Source organism: Salvia hispanica, chromosome 6, assembly GCF_029641045.1.
Source record: "Salvia hispanica isolate PSC_SH4W2 chromosome 6, Shi_PSC_v1, whole genome shotgun sequence".
NCBI lineage: Eukaryota > Viridiplantae > Streptophyta > Magnoliopsida > Lamiales > Lamiaceae > Salvia > Salvia hispanica.
In genome coordinates, this window is record NC_142697.1 from 48,377,854 (window position 1) to 48,395,503 (window position 17,650).

General features: G+C 36.6%; 4 protein-coding genes across 7 annotated transcripts in view; 1 reads left to right on the forward strand and 3 right to left on the reverse strand.

Annotated features, from left to right (window-relative positions):
• Nucleotides 1–1,100: 1,100 nt before the first annotated feature.
• HGO (homogentisate 1,2-dioxygenase) lies at nucleotides 1,101–4,217 on the reverse strand. Its single transcript, XM_048108340.2, has 9 exons — nucleotides 3,939–4,217; nucleotides 3,621–3,851; nucleotides 3,413–3,492; nucleotides 2,788–2,955; nucleotides 2,512–2,687; nucleotides 2,296–2,365; nucleotides 2,021–2,175; nucleotides 1,669–1,752; nucleotides 1,101–1,498 (listed from the first exon to the last, which is right to left on the reverse strand). Exons 1-9 carry the CDS (start codon nucleotides 4,151–4,153, stop codon nucleotides 1,277–1,279), a joined length of 1,401 nt encoding a protein of 466 aa, XP_047964297.2. The 5' UTR covers nucleotides 4,154–4,217; the 3' UTR covers nucleotides 1,101–1,276.
• A 947-nt stretch (nucleotides 4,218–5,164) lies between these two features.
• Nucleotides 5,165–10,175, reverse strand: LOC125203228 (putative E3 ubiquitin-protein ligase ZFP1). 3 transcript variants are annotated; one of them, XM_048101538.2, is made up of 7 exons: nucleotides 10,042–10,175; nucleotides 9,711–9,787; nucleotides 6,926–7,615; nucleotides 6,371–6,729; nucleotides 6,134–6,232; nucleotides 5,872–6,036; nucleotides 5,165–5,485 (listed from the first exon to the last, which is right to left on the reverse strand). In XM_048101538.2, the coding sequence occupies exons 3-7, from the start codon at nucleotides 7,599–7,601 to the stop codon at nucleotides 5,351–5,353; spliced, it is 1,434 nt and encodes a 477-aa protein (XP_047957495.2). In that variant the 5' UTR covers nucleotides 7,602–7,615; nucleotides 9,711–9,787; nucleotides 10,042–10,175; the 3' UTR covers nucleotides 5,165–5,350. The 3 variants fall into 3 exon arrangements, with proteins under 3 accessions (XP_047957495.2, XP_047957497.2, XP_047957496.2); XM_048101540.2 differs by having other exon boundaries at nucleotides 10,075–10,145; XM_048101539.2 differs by having other exon boundaries at nucleotides 10,028–10,138.
• LOC125207629 (putative aminotransferase TAT2) overlaps nucleotides 9,034–17,650 on the reverse strand; it is a 45,457-nt gene continuing 36,840 nt past the window's right edge. The window contains exon 8 of the mRNA XM_089060971.1: nucleotides 9,034–9,047. The gene's annotated coding sequence lies outside the window, so the exon portion shown is untranslated. The remainder of the gene's footprint in view (nucleotides 9,048–17,650) is intronic.
• On the forward strand, nucleotides 12,675–15,435 carry LOC125207654 (Polynucleotidyl transferase, ribonuclease H-like superfamily protein). Of its 2 annotated transcripts, none has more exons than XM_048107088.2 (10): nucleotides 12,675–12,838; nucleotides 13,169–13,252; nucleotides 13,354–13,435; nucleotides 13,535–13,613; nucleotides 13,966–14,050; nucleotides 14,321–14,429; nucleotides 14,589–14,677; nucleotides 14,766–14,830; nucleotides 14,918–14,996; nucleotides 15,106–15,435. In XM_048107088.2, the coding sequence occupies exons 2-10, from the start codon at nucleotides 13,190–13,192 to the stop codon at nucleotides 15,241–15,243; spliced, it is 789 nt and encodes a 262-aa protein (XP_047963045.2). In that variant the 5' UTR covers nucleotides 12,675–12,838; nucleotides 13,169–13,189; the 3' UTR covers nucleotides 15,244–15,435. The 2 variants fall into 2 exon arrangements, with proteins under 2 accessions (XP_047963045.2, XP_088916730.1); XM_089060604.1 differs by having other exon boundaries at nucleotides 13,172–13,252.

A 17,650-nucleotide genomic window follows, 5' to 3' on the forward strand; every position in this document is an offset into this window, starting at 1 on the left:
TATTTACTCATAATTTTGACTTGACATACTTATCTATCATGATAAAATTTGATTAATTTGCTTGTGTGATAGTAAAATATTCCATTCACAAAAAATCATTAATCATTAATTATTATTATTATTATTATTATTATTATTATATTGAATTTTACAATGTTACCTGAGGGAGACAATTATGAACTTGTCCATTAAAATAGTCAAACTACTCCACAATACTCCCTCCGTTCCATAGTAACAGAGGGGTTCCGTTGTGAGCACTCATTTTGAAAAAATAATACTGTAATAAATAGTTAAAGCGGAGAAAGAGTAAAATAAGAGAGAGAATATTGTAGATAAGACTCATCACTACATTATTCTCTCTCTTACTTTACTCTTTCTCCACTTTAACTATTTATTATATTTTTTCAAAACGAGAGCTCAAAACGAAACGCCTCTATTATTATAGAACGGAGGGAGTAGTTTTTTCTCAGACCCTGAAATTCTGAGTATTAACGAACCTGCAACTTTAAACTCTCAGTCAATTTATATAAGGTTTATTAGAGTTGGTAACTGTTAGTCAATCCATATAAGGGTGCCATGTGGATGTATTTTAATAATGGTTCAAATTAATTACTTAGAAATGTCCATAGGCCAATTGGTAGAGTGGGAACCACCAAGAAATTGAGAGAGAGAGATGCATGTGCTTGTAATTTGGGGACAAAGCAAAGAGGGGGTGGGGGCTAAGAAGTGCACATGGGGGGTGGGGTGGACACATGATTCTAACATGTCCCAGCTCATGTCTGTAGCTGCTCCACTGCCCTAACCAAATATAACTATATCACTATTTTAATTGTCACACTGAATAGTACAGTTTTCAACTCTCATTGTACTTCATTATCTACTCTGAATGTTGTTCTTGCTATCTATTCTAAGGAAAAAAAAATTATTTAGGCAATTCAATTATTTTCTTAAGGTTCTTCAATGGCAGATCCTGGTGCATGAATTCCGTTATCTAAAACTGATCCCAGTTCCGTATGGTTGAACCTAACATGCTGGGCCGGAGAGAGCATATTATATCTATCTATACAACGGACTTGTCTAATGCAAAGCCAGTCTCAATCTACAGACATAAGTTTTCACCAAATGATTGACATAAGATTATATAGCTATATTTACATCACCAGATTCTTCACCAGCAGTTGCAGTACCATTCCGTCTTAATCTACATACATCTATATACACCACTGGCCACACGAAACGCACAGCTGATTTTGCTAGTTCTTACCACTTTCAAGTCCTATGTGCCATTCTCGTTCTTTCCTTCTTGGCTATCTACTCTAAGGGGTTCACGGGTAAAGTGGGACTTCAAACCGATCCAGCATTGGTAGTATTCATGATCCATGTAGGGAGACTCGAGTGCCCACGGGCAGACCCTAGGCATCAGGCATGACTCGAACATGAAAGCCATGGTATTAGAGATTCTTTTGGGTTCTGCTTCATTTTCCATTGCAATTGTGGCCTGTTAAATTTTGATATGTCATCATGCAACTACAAAGACAAACTGTGAACTACATAGACGTGCCATCTATATCTACTAACGGGGTTTATGGCATGATCTAAAATCAACAGAGACAAGCAAACGAAACATAATTTTTGGCTTGATAAGTCTTAAAAGTGTGAGTGCATTACCTCATATGTTTTTGTATCTGGACCATGGGGAGTCATGCAACTGTGAAGGCTTGCACCGCCTGGAAGAAATCCATCAGCTTTTGCCTGATTATAAGTCAATTCATGTCAATGACAGGTAAAGGGACATGACATGCTTTCTACCTTGGTTTTCCTATTTAACTACCATTTCACTCATCAGATCATCAAGCTGTATCAAATATAGAAATAAACAACATGTACATCAACATTATCTACGCTACAAGGAGTTTGGTAAGGTAGATAACTCATGAAGTTGTATGACCTAAAATGTGTGTTCTTATCATGTTTTGTTTATTCATGTTTCCTACCAAACTGGCACTTAGTATTGGTATACCTCATATCCACCATGAATTAGACCCATGAATTCACTCATACAGTTGCGATGATAATATGGAGGGCGGAATGTGTGTTCAGCAACCAACCACCTAGGTGGAAAAATGACAAAATCAAGCAATGCCACTCCAGGTCGATCAGTAGGAGCTGTCAGAACTGCATAGAACTTTGGGGGGTTAGAAGAGAAAACAAAAATACTCGCATTTAATGAATTATCATCTAGCACGAAACTCAGGCTGTAGGAAGTAAATACAGCAATTATCATGCTAGCTATACCTGTATTTATTGATGGATCCCCGTGATCAACCAAGACAGTATTATACGGGCAAAATTTGCTTAGATCATACTGGAAACATAAAAGGCACTCATCAGGCTAGCATCAACAAAATTTATTTGACTGATTGGCTTATATATGTAGTATAATTGATGAGAAACCCCACCATACCCTTTTCACACTTACAACTATTAATAAACCCAAAATACTACTCCGACCTTATAAGGGACATAATTTCCATGCCAAGCCACCACATTGAAAGGAGAGAAATCTTGTTTTGCAGTGAAGAGTTCACCACCAAACTTCTGCACGATGGTATAACCAGGGCATGGGACATCCTCAAACCAGGCCTCAGGAACCAGAAAATCTCTCGAAGAAGCAAGACCATTAGCACCTACACTCCAAAGCACACAAAAAATACAATTTATGGATTTGTTTTCTAGCTCAACGTAACATTGCCCTACAGGGAAGTTCTGAGTATCATATGGACGCACCAATAGGTCCAAGGTCAGGAAGTTGGAAATGACTGCCAAATATTTCGGCTACGTACCCCCTTGATGGCCCATCTGGCAGATCAACAGCAAAACGGAAACCTTGAGGTATGACTACTATCTCACCGGGAGATACTTGTAACCTTCCACATTCAGTAGTGATCCACAACCCTAAATGATCAGCATAATAATGTGAGATTGGTTTATTTTACTTTTGGTAGTACTCAAACCACCTGATCAGACTGTAACGCAGCAGTAACATCACATTATCCCACACACCCTTAGTCAAACCTTTGAGTTCATTATGTCTAAGAAAGATAGTGAAAGAAGAGAGTAGATAAAGAACACAGTAGAGAAACAAAAACAGCAGAAAATACTAACAAATCACCATAACATACGCCAAGAACAAAGACATTCAGCTATCTGCAACTGTTACAAGTATACGCTTGGATTATAGTCAACGCTTTCAATAGTGAAACGAAATGAAATTCATCCAGACTATGTTTATCTGTTTCCCGTATATCATTAGTACCAATCAGGATATTGTTATTGTATCTCCTCCCTGAGTAAATTAGCATTTAGAAAGCACACATTAATTACTAAACTATGTACAGTTATCATTACTTACTTCCTTGCTGAGGAACAATCAAAAAGTCTCCATCTGCGCTACAAAATGCGTAGTTATCCATTGATACATTGGCAGCATACCTACAAGCATTCTAAGCATTTGAGTCTTCAAAAGTTCACCCCTTCTTCCATCTCAATATGAGGAATACAATAATGAGAACAAATCATTAACAGCTGATTCCTAAGCTGAGTTATAGAATACCAATTACATGTGAATTGCAAAACCATGCCGAAGATACGAGCTGCCAGCGCCGCACACAGTGTACAATCCGTCGACGAAGTCAGTCGGCGCCTCCGGAACATCCGCCGGCTTCCATCGCAGCTGAGTCGGCGTGGCGGAGCTGTTCGACCGATCGAACTCGCTCACGAGCTTCACGTGATCGGTAACCCTAGGTCGGAACGGCTCATGCGTAACGGACGGCTTCACGCGATACAGCCAGCTGCGTGCACCAAAAACGCCAAATCGTCAGCGAAAAACAGCAATTGATTCCGAGATACGAAGGCAATTAGCTGGAATTGACAACGACCTGCGCTGATTGTGCTTGCGTGGAGAAGTGAAGGATGTGCCAGAGATCTGCTCGGCGTAGAGGCCGTAGGGGCAGAGGAGGGGGCTGTTCTGGCCGCGGGGGAGAGCTCCGGAGAGCGCCTCCGACGAGAAGTGGTTGCCGAAGCCGGAGTGGTAGATCAGCTCGGCCGGAAAGGGCGTCCGCGCCGGCGCGGTGTTGGTTTCTTCGGCAGACATTGTTGGTTTAGTGAAGGATAGCAGAGAAAGTGTATGGGAAAATGCTCAAATTAGGAATTTCATGCGTGTGGATCAGTTAGACTGGACACGACTACTCTGCTTTCGACACGTGCCTCTTAAATTGAATTTTTTTTTCTTTTAATCAATTTGATGCTATTATGGATATAGAAGTAGATAATACTACTATGTACTCCTATATATAAGGGATAATTACACCTTACGTGCAAAATATTTCACCAATGTTTTAATCGAGTACAAAATATTTTAAGTTAACAAATATCATACAAACTTTTTTATTAGTGTTTCAAATTAGTACATTCCATCTAAAAATCACTAACATCATTATTTTTTCTTGTTTTTCATCCTTTTCGACTCTAAAATTAGCTACGAATATTAGCTGAAAGTTAAATGTGAATTCATTGCTTGATAAAATGCTCATACAACAATGCATAAGGTATTATTTAGAGAAATAATATCATATTTTTTAGGCATAATTTTGGAAAAATATAAGAAAAAGTAATAGTGTTAGTAATTTTAGATGGAATGTACTAATTCGTAACACTAATTAAACTTTTTGTATGATATTTGTTAATTTAAAACATTTTGTACTCAATTGAAACATTGGTGAAATATTTTGGATGTAAATTGTAATTACCCCCCTATATAAACTAAATTAGGTGAAAGATTATAGGCCAATTTTTCTAATCGAAGAATTGTTACATCGAATTTACAAGCACGTTTTAGTAATGGATTTATCGATATTGGTCACTCCAAGACTGCGAAGTAAAAGTGCAATTTCTTTTTTGTTGTAAATCATTTGTTCAGAAGTTAATTTTTGTTATAAATATAGATTTTCTCTATATTTCTGCATCAATTACTTCAATGGAAACCGTTTGACAATTAAATTGAAAATTTTGTCTATAACTTGGGACATCCCAAACCCAAAAAGGAATACAAGGTAGTAATTTGTAAATCTAATTTTAAACAAGTTCAAAACATGGCAAGTTAAAATTATAGTACAATTTAAACACTGCATTTCATGAATAACCACAGCAAACAAATGGGTCTATACAATTTGGGGGAGTCATATTTTTGCATGTATATACAAAAATATAATACATGAATCAAGTAAGTCTTGATTATAGAATAATTACCAAGGGTTTTTAAATGCAAGAGGTTCAAACTTTCCGGCCAACGTCAGTCGGCTCTCAGAGCCGGGGATTTGCATACAGGGCAACTATTCTTCACCAGCAACCACTTCTTGATGCAGTCGCTGTGGTATTCATGGCCGCATCCGAGGGTTCCGATCTTTTGTTCAGGTTCGTAATCGCTCTAAGATAGAGAACCCGAATCAGTCGTCACGATGGTAGAAGATCATATTTCACTAATCAAATCAAGATCATTGAAACATCTATGCTAGTAGCAAAATGGACTTAATTGACATAAATTAGGATGCAAGAATAACTGCATTGATTGTAAATCATAGCATTTCGACGTCCCAAGTTAAATGAGTCATTTCCTCTTTTGCAAAAATCATCCCTTTTTAATCTCTTTTTACTTGTCTACTTTAGAGTCTATCTCCCTAACTCACTAAACATCACTTTCTTAAATCCCAGGCCGAAAAGAAATGCATCAATTAACTTGGCCAGACAGACCGAGACTGAAACAAAGCTGAGAATAAATACAGTTTAAACTCATCAGACAGTTGTAAAATATACCTGGCATACAACACAAAAGTTAGTTCTTTGCAGATCATTTGTCGCTTCAAGCTCGACACGAGTTGGGGACAGTTTAAAAGTTCGTACTTTCAAATTATTTTGAACGAATTCCTGCGATAATCCAGTGCCAACACTGCCCATCTGTTCTCCCAATGCAAGAAGCTCCTGCAAGTTCGATGTCAAATTCGAAACCTTAGAAAATAGAACCCAATTAGTGAATCAGATATGCCTAATTTGGGGGGAATTTAAACTCCCCAATTACCTCATAAGACATGTGATCTATATCCAAACGTAGATCTCGGTGCTGATCAACGGTAGCTCCAATTTCATGATGGCCAGAAATCTCAAGCAGCGCAACTTCCTAACCATGATCGCAAACAGGAAAGGTTAACAATCACCATAACTTCACAGTGTCTATATCTCACGAGCACAGCTTATGACCAACATGTATATCTTGAAAACGAGAGCTGAAGTGGAAAGGGGGATAAAAAAAAGTTACATCTTCAGGCAAAACTCTTAAATGAGGAAGGTTGCGATGTCTGATGTTTGGATCAATTATGATTTCTCTTCGGTGAGGCCTGTACAACCGAAAACCCGTGGGTGGAACAGGTGCCAGAAATGTAGGCCCAACATCTGCTACATCTAGAGTAGGATTTATGCCTGTATTCAACGAACTATTCGTGGGGATCCTATTTGATGGGCGATTAACAGTGAGCAGTTGCAACGGTTGAGTTGGATGGTGTTGGCTAGGATGACCTGGAGCATATGGAGGATGCATAAAGCCAGCTGGACCTCTGTTAATGGCTCTTAACGGATAACCTTGTACACCGGCTTCAACACACACTCCATTCGCACTAGCTGATACGTCAAGAGCAACGGATAGAGATACAAAGGCGTAAGAATAAAATGGAGTGAGACACATCAAGATATAGAGGAAAACACTGAAAAAAATAATAAATGAGAGATACAATGCTACATACATGTTTTAACGTAAGAGCTACACAATTACCAAGTCCATATGGTAAATTACAAGAATGTGGCCAGGCAGCATTACCGTTGTTCGGATGAAAATTGCTATCCAACCAAGGGTTGCCAGGCAATGGAACGGGTGGCGCGATATAGTTTCCATGGATCGCACGATTAGCATTATGAGCCTGGATAGACTGCACTCCTACCATACTCACATTATTCCCACCATATTCAAGCGGCACAAAACTGGTCGTGTTAGCCAGAGTAATATCAGGCTCAGCTGGCCTAGCAATTATAGGGGTAACCGAAGAACTAGGGCCAGCTGAAGCATTTTGATGGTAATAATTAGGAACCCCACGGACGCCATCTGAGCAGGGCATGTTTCTGCAGTAGCTGTCTGTAGGAAGACCAACAATCCCGTGAGTTGTTGACAACGGAAATTGATCGGGAGCCCCATGATTTACTTGTACAGGAAAATCTCTTCTTCCAGACGGCGGTGCCAAAAATGGATTATATTGAGGTGGGACGCCATTGTATGGTGCCATACCATAGAAGACAGTATTATCATGATAATCTGGCATCGGATGAATGTTGAAATTACACTGGCTTCCTGGAGCAGGAACAACCGGCTGAAGGTTAGTCTGAGGGAAGTTCGGGACACTGGGATAAAAGATGTAAGGGTCAGGGGGTTGCTGGCCGGGGCCTTGATCGTTTTCTAGATCAATCATATGTCTCATGAACTGAATATTCCGATGCCCCATGTCCACTCAGGTGCCTATACAAAACAGATACAACAATACATATAAGCATGGTCGTTCAGACATATCTTTAGTTTTACCATCAGTTTATTCAGTAATTGACAAGAGACCAAGCATAGCAAAAAGGTTTTAATCAGACAGACTTTGAGTTACGATAGTATGTACTATGTACAAATTAGTTTATTGGAGTCTTTATTTCGATCAGCATTGTCTCATAGAAAAATAAAACCTATTCAGCGCAGCTAATATATAAAGAAAAAAGAATGCAACTTTATCCACCAAACAGCAGGCAAAATAAACCGACAAACTGAGACATAAAGGGGAAGAAACGGATACCATTAGGAAACTGATATATAGAAGTGAAACTACATAAAGTTTATTTTCTAGTCGAAGATAGCATTAAGAACAAAAGAGAACCAGAGTAGTTATCAATGTTAAAATCCATACTTTAAAGTATAATCATGAGTTTACCAATCAGAGGATTTGGTTAGAAAATAGTTAAATTTTAGTGTTTAAGGTAAATAATACTACTAGAAAAGATGGGAAAAGGAACAAATTAGACAGCAAATTTTTACCCTGGGATATTATTCAACAGAAACCAAGAAAGTAGTACTCAATTTCAAGCTCTGACAAGACACACAAACATAAGCATGTATGTATATATGTAGCATGTGTTCATGTACAGGCTGAAGATGGTTAGTGATAACAACATTAATGATTATATGTTAATATTGAGCACAGGAAAAGATTAATTTGCTTTAAAAGTATTAATAACATGTCTGAGCTGGCACATTAATAACTAGATTTGGCAAATAGAGAATTTTCAATCAGAATCAACTATCAAGCAATAAACAAAAGCCTAAATTACTGAACGAATGCATTTTTCACCCCAAAAATACTGAACGAATGCATTTTTCACCCCAAAATACTGAACCTTTCCACTTTAATTTGAAGTTTTCACATTTGGAAACCTTCTAAAAAATTTAATGAAAACAGAGTTTGTCGTGTTCACTTCTTTTAGCTCATAACCCTAGATTAAACTCCTATATCTGTCAAAAGGACCAGTTACCATATGATACGAAATCACAAATTGTTCGACATAGGGGGTGGAAGGAATTAGTTGAAGTTGTTTTATTCATTTATGTATTGAAGTTTCTTTTTGGGCTAGTCTCGTATTCGATTGTCTCCAGACGCAAAGGTATATCATATAAATACTGGAAATACATTAGATTGGTTCAGGAAGAATAAATTTTGATTCAGCTATAATTTTGGGCAGGGAATTTTTCCTTAGGGAACCTTCTACGTTTTTGGTTTTACGGTTTGTTTCCCAATCCAAGTATTAAGTGTTAATCTCTTGTTTCATACACACAAGTACTATTATCCATATCTACCACCATATCAATTTCCAAATTTACATACACAAAATAATGACCAATCTATATTTCAAATTTTCAATTGCAAAATTGTTCCACACATCCTCCTTCTGAAGTAGATTTGACAGAAATAAGCTAACACGACAAGAAATCCCAAAAATATATTTTGAACAACTTCATTTACACGGCATAAGATCTGGATGTCTTAAAATCGAGGGTGAAAGTAGATGTGCTTAAAATGGTGTGTCATGGAAACTGAGGGACCCAGCCACAAAGCCCTTATGTTTACAATCAACGCACATAATTAACTACTAAGATAGAGGTACGTTGATATAACGGTCTCAGCAAGTCCAGATTTTCATCAATGTACCAAGTCTGGTAGAATTATCGAAGTCCTAGTACAATCCTTTCGATAAACCAAATTAACTGCCATTCCAAGAACCATTAATCTATAACTCACAAGTTCTATCAAATACTGCTTGGAAAGAACAAGAAAACAGCTAATCGTTATGGAAATGGAAATAATTTGTGCATCTACATTCATAACTTCAGTCAATCTTCTTCTTTTCCACTAGAAATGGAGCATGCTATAAAAGATAACCATATTGAACCAAAACCACATAATTAACCAATACAGGGACAGATATGAAACAGGTGATGAAGATCCAAGTACCATCATCTAAGCTAAAAAAACACTTAAAAAAACATAAAATGTAAAACAGAAATTAAAAAAACTAACCTTTTATCATGTAAAAGCCCCAAAAGCTCCAATCTTTGATAGCCACAATAAATCAATTAAATAGCAACTTACAACTCCTGCAAAGAGCAGAACGAGAAAAGGGGGGCGAAAACCCTAATCAAGAAACATGCATGAGCAGTGATTAATGATCATCAAAACTGCAATTCAATCAAAATTGACCAAGACTATGCCCTCAATAGCAAAATGTATGCATTTGCATAAATGTACAAGTGCGTAGAAAACTGAAGTCGGGGGATTATCGGAAAGATGGAAAAACTGTATTTTTAAATATTATTTCAATTGTTGATCATAATTACCCCAAAAAACTAACCAAATTGAAGGGTGAAGAGAGGATGAAGATTACGGATCTGAAGGAAAGATGGGTTTCCTGCAATTTGGAGAGAAAGGGAGTTTTAATGAAAAATCAGAAGTAAATTATAATCTCCCTTGATGTTTATAATGATGGTTAATGTTTTACCTTTTATGGATTCCTTGTGTACGTATGTTCATAGAGGATGTTACGTCATACTTTGGGCATCATTATCTTTCCAATCTATTATTCTCATTTCTTCAACGTTTTTTTTTTTATTATTTCATCTGTTTAATTTAATGTTTAAGTTATTTTCACTTTTTATTACTCTTTTTCAATTTTTGGGAGTAGACAAAATAAAAATTGATATTTTAGTCTAAAAATTGGAAGCAAGTGTTTATAGCTTATCTAGTGACATTAAGGGATGTTAATTTTGATGAAAATTAAAAGTTCACTTTTTATTTTATATGATAAATTTGATTATAGTAATATTTTTAGAATTTCTATTAACAAATTACACCAAACTTGGGGAGGAAGGCTAGCTTGAGGGGCAATTGTTAGAAACTGAATCGAGACTTAAATTAATCAGATGTTTCCTGAATATGCATGTGCTCGAAATTAGATTAAAGGTAAATCAATCATACCATTAAGGTAAGAAACACTTATCTATATCCCTATGCGCTAAATATCATCCTATAAGGTTAGTTGTTTGTGAATATATAAACATAAACTTACATATTTTTTAGTTTTTTCCCAAACTCTAATTTTAAGATCTATACATGAAATTTGAATTTTTCCTGATTTCTCTTTAAATAATGATTTTATTTAAATTAAAGCTGGCGTGTTTGTTGAAAGTGCAATCGGAAAAAATGATGAGTACTAAAACAATGTTGTTTGAACATAAGTACGAAGTATATAATTTGTCTATAAATACACAATTATTTTAGATTTTATAAAATTTACCCATAATTTTGATACTTTCAAGAATTTCACCATATTTTAAAGTTAAGAGAAAAAGCAGGAAATATTGACAGTTTGTTTATTTATAGGCAAATAACTCATTCACATATGCTACCATTTTTCGCCAGAGCATCCCCACACATCTTTCACTCTGCCTCCACCGTTGTTTACTCCTCATCCGGCCTTCGTTGTCCTCCACTTCAAGATTGTTGCTTAGCCTCATTGTCGAACGCTACCTCCTCGGATTTATAAAAACTTAAATGGAGCATCTAACTAGTCTTCATGAGCTTGTAAGGATCCCATGCGTTGATCAATGTTCAAGGAAAGGAATGAGGAAGGGTAAAAGATGAAGAAGAGCTATTCTTTTTAAGAGCCCTTTGTAACGATCAAGGCTGGTAAGTCCATCGGTCCACAAACGAGGCCAAAGGTATTGCTAAGGTAAGCTTCTCCGGTTAGACTACGGGCATTTCAATCGATAGAGTCGCCAAAACCCGTCTTTTTTTGTTGCAAATGGGATTTCCATTCATAGAAGGACCCTGAAACCCCTGATTTGAAAGAACACTCCACAAGGGCAGCCTACCATGACCGCCAACACTTTATCCCCTATCATCAATAAAAGATAAAAAGACTGATTATTAGAAAATCAGATTCTAGCAGCTGCTCGCATCCCCAACTACGAGTGCCACATAACATCACATCGTAGTAGGCATCCCTCAGAAACTCGTACTGAAGAGCTTCATCTTACAATCCAACAACATAGTTACTATAGTATAATATAGTTATTATTAATATCTATGCATTAAAATATATTATTCCAATTTAGATATTCTTTTAGTGGATGAATAAACATAAAATTTAGAGATCATATTAGAATGAATAAGAACCCATTATAATGAATAAGAACCCCAAACCATTAACCACATTATCATCAGGCTTACACACACACACAATATTTCGGTTATTGTTTAAGGGTTTAGGGTTACACATTAACCATTAACCACATTATCATCAGGCTCTCACACACACACTATTTCGGTTATTGTTTAAGGGTTTATGGATTTAGGCAAAAATAAAAGTCGATCAAATTATAGTCAAGTGAAAAACTAGAAATGTCGCAGGTCGTGGTCATTTTCCATCTTCTATCACCCGTTAATAGGTCATCTAGAATCAATATCTTGTCGAGTTGTCGTGCCCATGGGTTTGCTCTCTACCACCATTTTTTGACGGAGCATCCCCTTGCATCATCCACCCCCACCCACCGCCTCCTTCGGCCTATTGTTTTCTATGTTAGAGTCGTTGCTCAACTCCACTAGCGGCTCTTCAATAGTAATCACAAGAGTGCTCTCTCCGTCTCATAAAAAATGTCACACTTTCCTTTTTAGTTTGTTCCACAAAAGATGTCACATTTCCATTTTTGGAATAAATTGTCTCTCACATTAATATAAAAATTATATTTTCTCTCTCCATATAGCACACAAAACAAAACCTCATAAAATCTCATGTCATCCCACAAGTATGACATCTTTTGTGGGACAGAGGAAGTAGTAATTAATAATTAATCGGATTAAGAAAACTTAAATGGAGCATGTACACTAAATTAATTACATGACATTAAATTTTACTATATGTATGAAGACATTTTATTCAAATTCATAATATTATTATAATTATAATTCAATAGGGTTTAGGGCTTAGGCAAGAACAGAACTCAAATCAAATTGCACAACTGAATTTTGAAGTAGACAGAAAACCAGAACTGCCGCCGCCGCCCGCCCGTCCCGCGCCTTTGCTCCGACTGTCGGAGCTTCCGTCTCCGTCGAGAAGGCAGCAATCTCGTCTCTCAGCTCCGGCCTTCACAGTCAGTCACCTCACCAACTCACCCTCATATCTTTCAAATTTCGATTACACTCTAATTTTTAATCTTAGGGTTTTGATGTTTTGTGATTTAGGAACATTCTGGGCATCATTTGTATTTTACAGTTGATCTTTTATGTTGATGATTTTGCTGGGCAATAGAAATTTGGTACTAGTATTTGTTTGGCTTGATTAATCGATCAAGTCCCCCTTTTGTCGGCTTTGGTGTGCAATTTAAAAAAATTCAATGCACTGTTATAGTGCAAAGCTTGTTGGGACTTTTGGTGTGACTCTTGGTGTATGTGGTTTGTTGATTTGATAAATTTTAAAACAGAAGGGGTGAAGTGAAGGGGAAATGACTACCAAACTCAAGAAGCCTAGCAAAATTCTTAACCCCAACTGGACTCAGCTTCAGGAGGTACTCTTCTCTTTCGTGCACTTTGAATTTGTTATACTTGTGCATGTGCTATAGATTTGAATTCAGTTCGAATCGTTTTTTAACTCATAAAATGCGTGCAGAGGTTGAAAAGCAATGGCTCTGAGAATAATTTTTCCAAGCACTCAAATAAGTCAAACAAAGAAACGTCGAAAAGCATATTAGGTATCCGGTTTCTTTATTCTTGTGTTTGTATATGTGTGTGCTGTTTGTGAGGGGAACATTTTGTTAAGATTTGAGTTACTTATGTTTTGGGATGAATAGGGAAGCGGAAGGAGAGGTCGAATGAGGAGCCACAAGCTCCAAAACCAAATCCGTTGATTCCTGTTTCATCTGACTGCAGGTTAATTTCATTGCTGATGAAGTTTGGTATATTTGGGTGGAATTGAGGTTACTACTAGTTATTTAATGGTGTACAAATATCCAACTGAGTTTCTGTTGAAACGTGAATGCAACAAGGCATATTTTGGTATTGTAGTATTAATATTTCGACTAAAGTGTAAAACAAATGCGGTGTTTGTTTATAAAGAAGTCTGGGAATCTAATATTATTATAGAAAATCGACAATGATTTGTAACTTCTGTTTAGGTTAGCTGGCTAGTGGAATCGTTTTATCCTGCTTCTTCATGATTTTCTGCATGGTGTTTGGTTTATGTTCCATTCGTTTATGTTCCATACTCATACTACCCTGGCAGTCTCACAGATACGGTTGCTATGGATTGTGAAATGGTTGGTGTTAGCTCACTGGGAAACAAGAGTGCTCTTGGACGAGTTACGCTGGTACTTTTTCCTTGTTCTGCTTTTCTAATACGGAGTACCATGCAATGAATATTTCAAACACTGATGCCATGAAGCATGTACCGATTCAGATTGCTATCATGTGCACTCTGCCACTGTAGAGTCTCATCCTCTGGGTTGGGTTCGATGATGTACATTCATCGTTTGATATCTTGTAGTTTAGTCCTGTGTTTTCACTTGACATATGTATCTTGACATGATGTGGACACACATTATTCGTTTGGTTACTGAATCAACGTTAGTGTATGGCAGGTAAACAAATGGGGAAATGTTGTGTATGACGAGTATGTACGCCCACTGGAATATGTTGTTGATTTCCGTACTGAAATAAGTGGGATTCGGCCGCGTGACTTGAAAAAGGGTAGGTATTTTATATTTTGCAATCAATTATTCAAATTTTGTATTGTTTCGACACTAGTAGAATATTTTTCCTCGTGTTTTTAGTTTTCAATAAGGTGCAATTCACACTTCAGTTTACTCTTGACTTACAAATTTGATCACATTTCTGTTGTCTTTGCAGCTAAAGATTTCAATGTTGTTCAAAAGAAAGTAGCAGAGATGGTCGAGGGCAAGATCCTTGTAGGTCATGCGCTGCACAATGATCTTAAGGTAAGTTTTTGCTGCGGACTTTACATTTACACCATTTGGCTGATCCAAATACTCATTTTAAGCCTATATGCCTTGATGTTTTGGGTAGGCATTGCTGTTGACACATCCAAAGAAGGATATACGAGATACAGCCCAATATGCTCCATTTCTGAAGTAACTCTTGCCAACTGTGTGATCTTGTTTGTATAATGTGTGCAAATCGGCATGACTCATATTTTTGATGTGTTGTGGATTAACCAGGGAAGGAAGGAGTCGCTCCTTGAAGCACCTTGCGGCTGAATTTCTCAGTGTTGATATTCAAAACGGCGAGCACTGTCCGGTTAGACTTTCTCCTAGTTCGATATCAGTCTTATAGTGCATTTTGTGTGGATATATTTGACAGTTTGATATTTGTGGGCATTATTCACTCTGTTTTCATTCTTTTTCAGGTCGAAGATGCCCGGGCAGCGATGATGCTTTACCAGAGAAACAAGAAACAATGGGAGAAGAGCGCCAAGGATTTCAAGAGACTCAAGGAAAAACAGAAGAAACGGAAGCCCAAAAAGAAGAAATTTACAGAAGGGTAAAAGCTCAAACTCATTCATAAATCAGAAAGTTAGAAATTATTATCTCATTATACCAAATAATCTTCCTGGACGATGGAAATGTCTTTGGTGGTGTTGTATCTTTTATTTTACTTATTTATTCTTATTCACATCCAAGATTGTTCTAATCAACATACATATTTATGTTATTTAATTTAAAGTTATTTAATTTTATGTGGAATAGTACATTTCCGATCTTTAAATTCTAAGTATATAATAAAGTGAGATTTTTTTTTTTTGATAGTATTGAAACATGTTTTTATATATTTATGTGGAGTATGTAATAAGTTTTTATATTATATTTCCTCTTTTAATCCCTAGTAGCACATTTTCCTTTATTTGCAGTATATTTATTCTGATAACACATTTTTAATGATATGCATCATTATCTCCTCCTTTATATGTGGTACTATCTTATTCTGATTAACACATTTTAATGATATGCATCATTATCTCCTCTTTTTTCTCTGTTTTATTTTATTTTACTCAACTCACCAAAAAATAAAATTAGATAAAATCGTTTGCCGAATATGAAATACTTTATAATTTAAACTGGGATGGGCAAAATATATTTCTCTTTTTGTTATTGTTTGTAATGTTTTGAATTGTTTACATATTCTTAACTATAAACATCATTATATTTCCTTTGTCCTTTTTTTAATCCACTCATATTAAAATTTATTTCATTATTTAAAAATCTTACAACATGTGCATAACACGAGAGATAATACTAGCTAGTTAAGATTTTAAGCTAAACCGAACCGAATCGAAAAATTGAAAAAAATGAGTCAAATTTTAAATTTCTATTTGGTTCGAATTGGACAAGGTATTCAATTTCCGATTGGGTTTAAATCGGGTATTCGATTGTCGACTATTTTGCTCACCCTGACCTGACACGGTCAATAGTAGGGGTGTCAAAATGGATATCGGGAATTGGATACCCGATATCCAAACTCGAAATATCGGATAATTGGATACCCCATACCTGATTTTTTGGGTTTTGGGTTTCGGGATCGGGTTCGGGTATTGGATTTTTGGATTATCAACTCGATACCCTATCGGGTATATCCAAATTACTCGATTTTTTATATTTTATTTTTAAATTTAATAAATAATGTATTTATTCTGTTATTAAAAAATCAAATGATTAAAAGTATTCCCGTAATCCTTTACTCTTAAATCATATTTCAGGTTAATGTATGAATTGTGATGTTTATTATTGGATGAAAAAGGGTGTTATAACTTATGAATTTTATAATTCTAAAAATTTGTAGTAGTTTTTTTCTCTTAAATTCGAATTACTCTAAGTTTGTATCAAATTCGAACTACAAGTTTGTAGCTAATTTTCTTAAAGAAATAATAAAATAAAATAAAAATCTAAAATCGGGATTGTATACACAATTTTTCGGGACTTGATACCTGAGTCGGGTATCTAGGTACCTAAAATCATTTTCGAATCGGGTATCAGGTATTAGATTTTGGAAAATTCGGGATCGGGTACCTGATATTTTTGCATCGTATATCCGTGAGTACCCGATTTGACGGGCCTAGTCAATAGTCTTCATTATATTTTATAAATGGGCCTCAATATTTAGTTTTCAGCCCATTAAAAATGAACTCAAATCATGCGCATTTGACTCAATCAAACCCTAATTTCTTCTCTCTCCAGACATTATACAAACCTGCTCCTCCATCAATCTCTTGTCCTAGATCGGTGATGTCTCTGTACTGAGGTCCGAAATTTTCTTTCTCCCTTCACTTCCTACTTTGGTCGGCGTATTACCACTTCGATTTAAAATATCGATTCTATGTATCTCTAATTCTTTGTCCGACTTATTTTGGTCAAAAATTGCTTTCTCCGATTTTATTTTTAAATTTAATAAATAATGTATTTATTTTTTAATTTCGTCACTTTTATATACGCGTTCCACTCTAAAAGTTTCAAATTCAAAACCTTCCCGCTCATTCTTGCCCTACAAGTTTCGTCGCTTGCTCTGCAATGGCGATTCTTGCGAATGTTGTATTCATTCTGGGCTTTTACTCTGTTTTGGCACTCACATTTCCCTCTTCCTCACTTTCCTCACCCTCTCCCCCCAATTCCTCCACTGCTCTCAGCCCCAATTCCGGCACCCGTCGCACTAGCAATTCCGCCGCTGCTCGCTTCCCCAATTCCGGTACCCCTCGCTTCCCCAATTCCATCACCGCTCGCACCCCCCATTCTGGGCTTCCACCTCTCTGACAGCCTCAGACTTTCTCCGCCGGGCAGTCCCTAGGGTTTCAGGCTTCCTCCCCTGGGCAGTACATAGGGTTTCGGACTAACTCCTCTGGTCAGTCCCTATGGTTTGGGGCTTCTGCATCTCTACAGCCTCTAGGGTTTGGGGCTTCTACA

Coding starts and splice junctions, on each gene's coding strand:
- LOC125203228 (XM_048101538.2), bottom strand. CDS start 7,601: ATGGGGCATCGGAATATTCAGTTCATGAGACATATGATTGATCTAGAA. Junction 6,730..6,925: donor CAATTTTCATCCGAACAACG/GTAATGCTGCCT, acceptor TTGACGTATCAG/CTAGTGCGAATGGAGTGTGT. Junction 5,486..5,871: donor ACTTTTGTGTTGTATGCCAG/GTATATTTTACA, acceptor TCTCTATCTTAG/AGCGATTACGAACCTGAACA.
- HGO (XM_048108340.2), bottom strand. CDS start 4,153: ATGTCTGCCGAAGAAACCAACACCGCGCCGGCGCGGACGCCCTTTCCG. Junction 3,493..3,620: donor CATGGTTTTGCAATTCACAT/GTAATTGGTATT, acceptor GAATGCTTGTAG/GTATGCTGCCAATGTATCAA. Junction 2,176..2,295: donor GGATCCATCAATAAATACAG/GTATAGCTAGCA, acceptor AGTTCTATGCAG/TTCTGACAGCTCCTACTGAT.
- LOC125207654 (XM_048107088.2), top strand. CDS start 13,190: ATGACTACCAAACTCAAGAAGCCTAGCAAAATTCTTAACCCCAACTGG. Junction 14,430..14,588: donor GCCGCGTGACTTGAAAAAGG/GTAGGTATTTTA, acceptor TTGTCTTTGCAG/CTAAAGATTTCAATGTTGTT. Junction 14,831..14,917: donor CAATATGCTCCATTTCTGAA/GTAACTCTTGCC, acceptor TGGATTAACCAG/GGAAGGAAGGAGTCGCTCCT.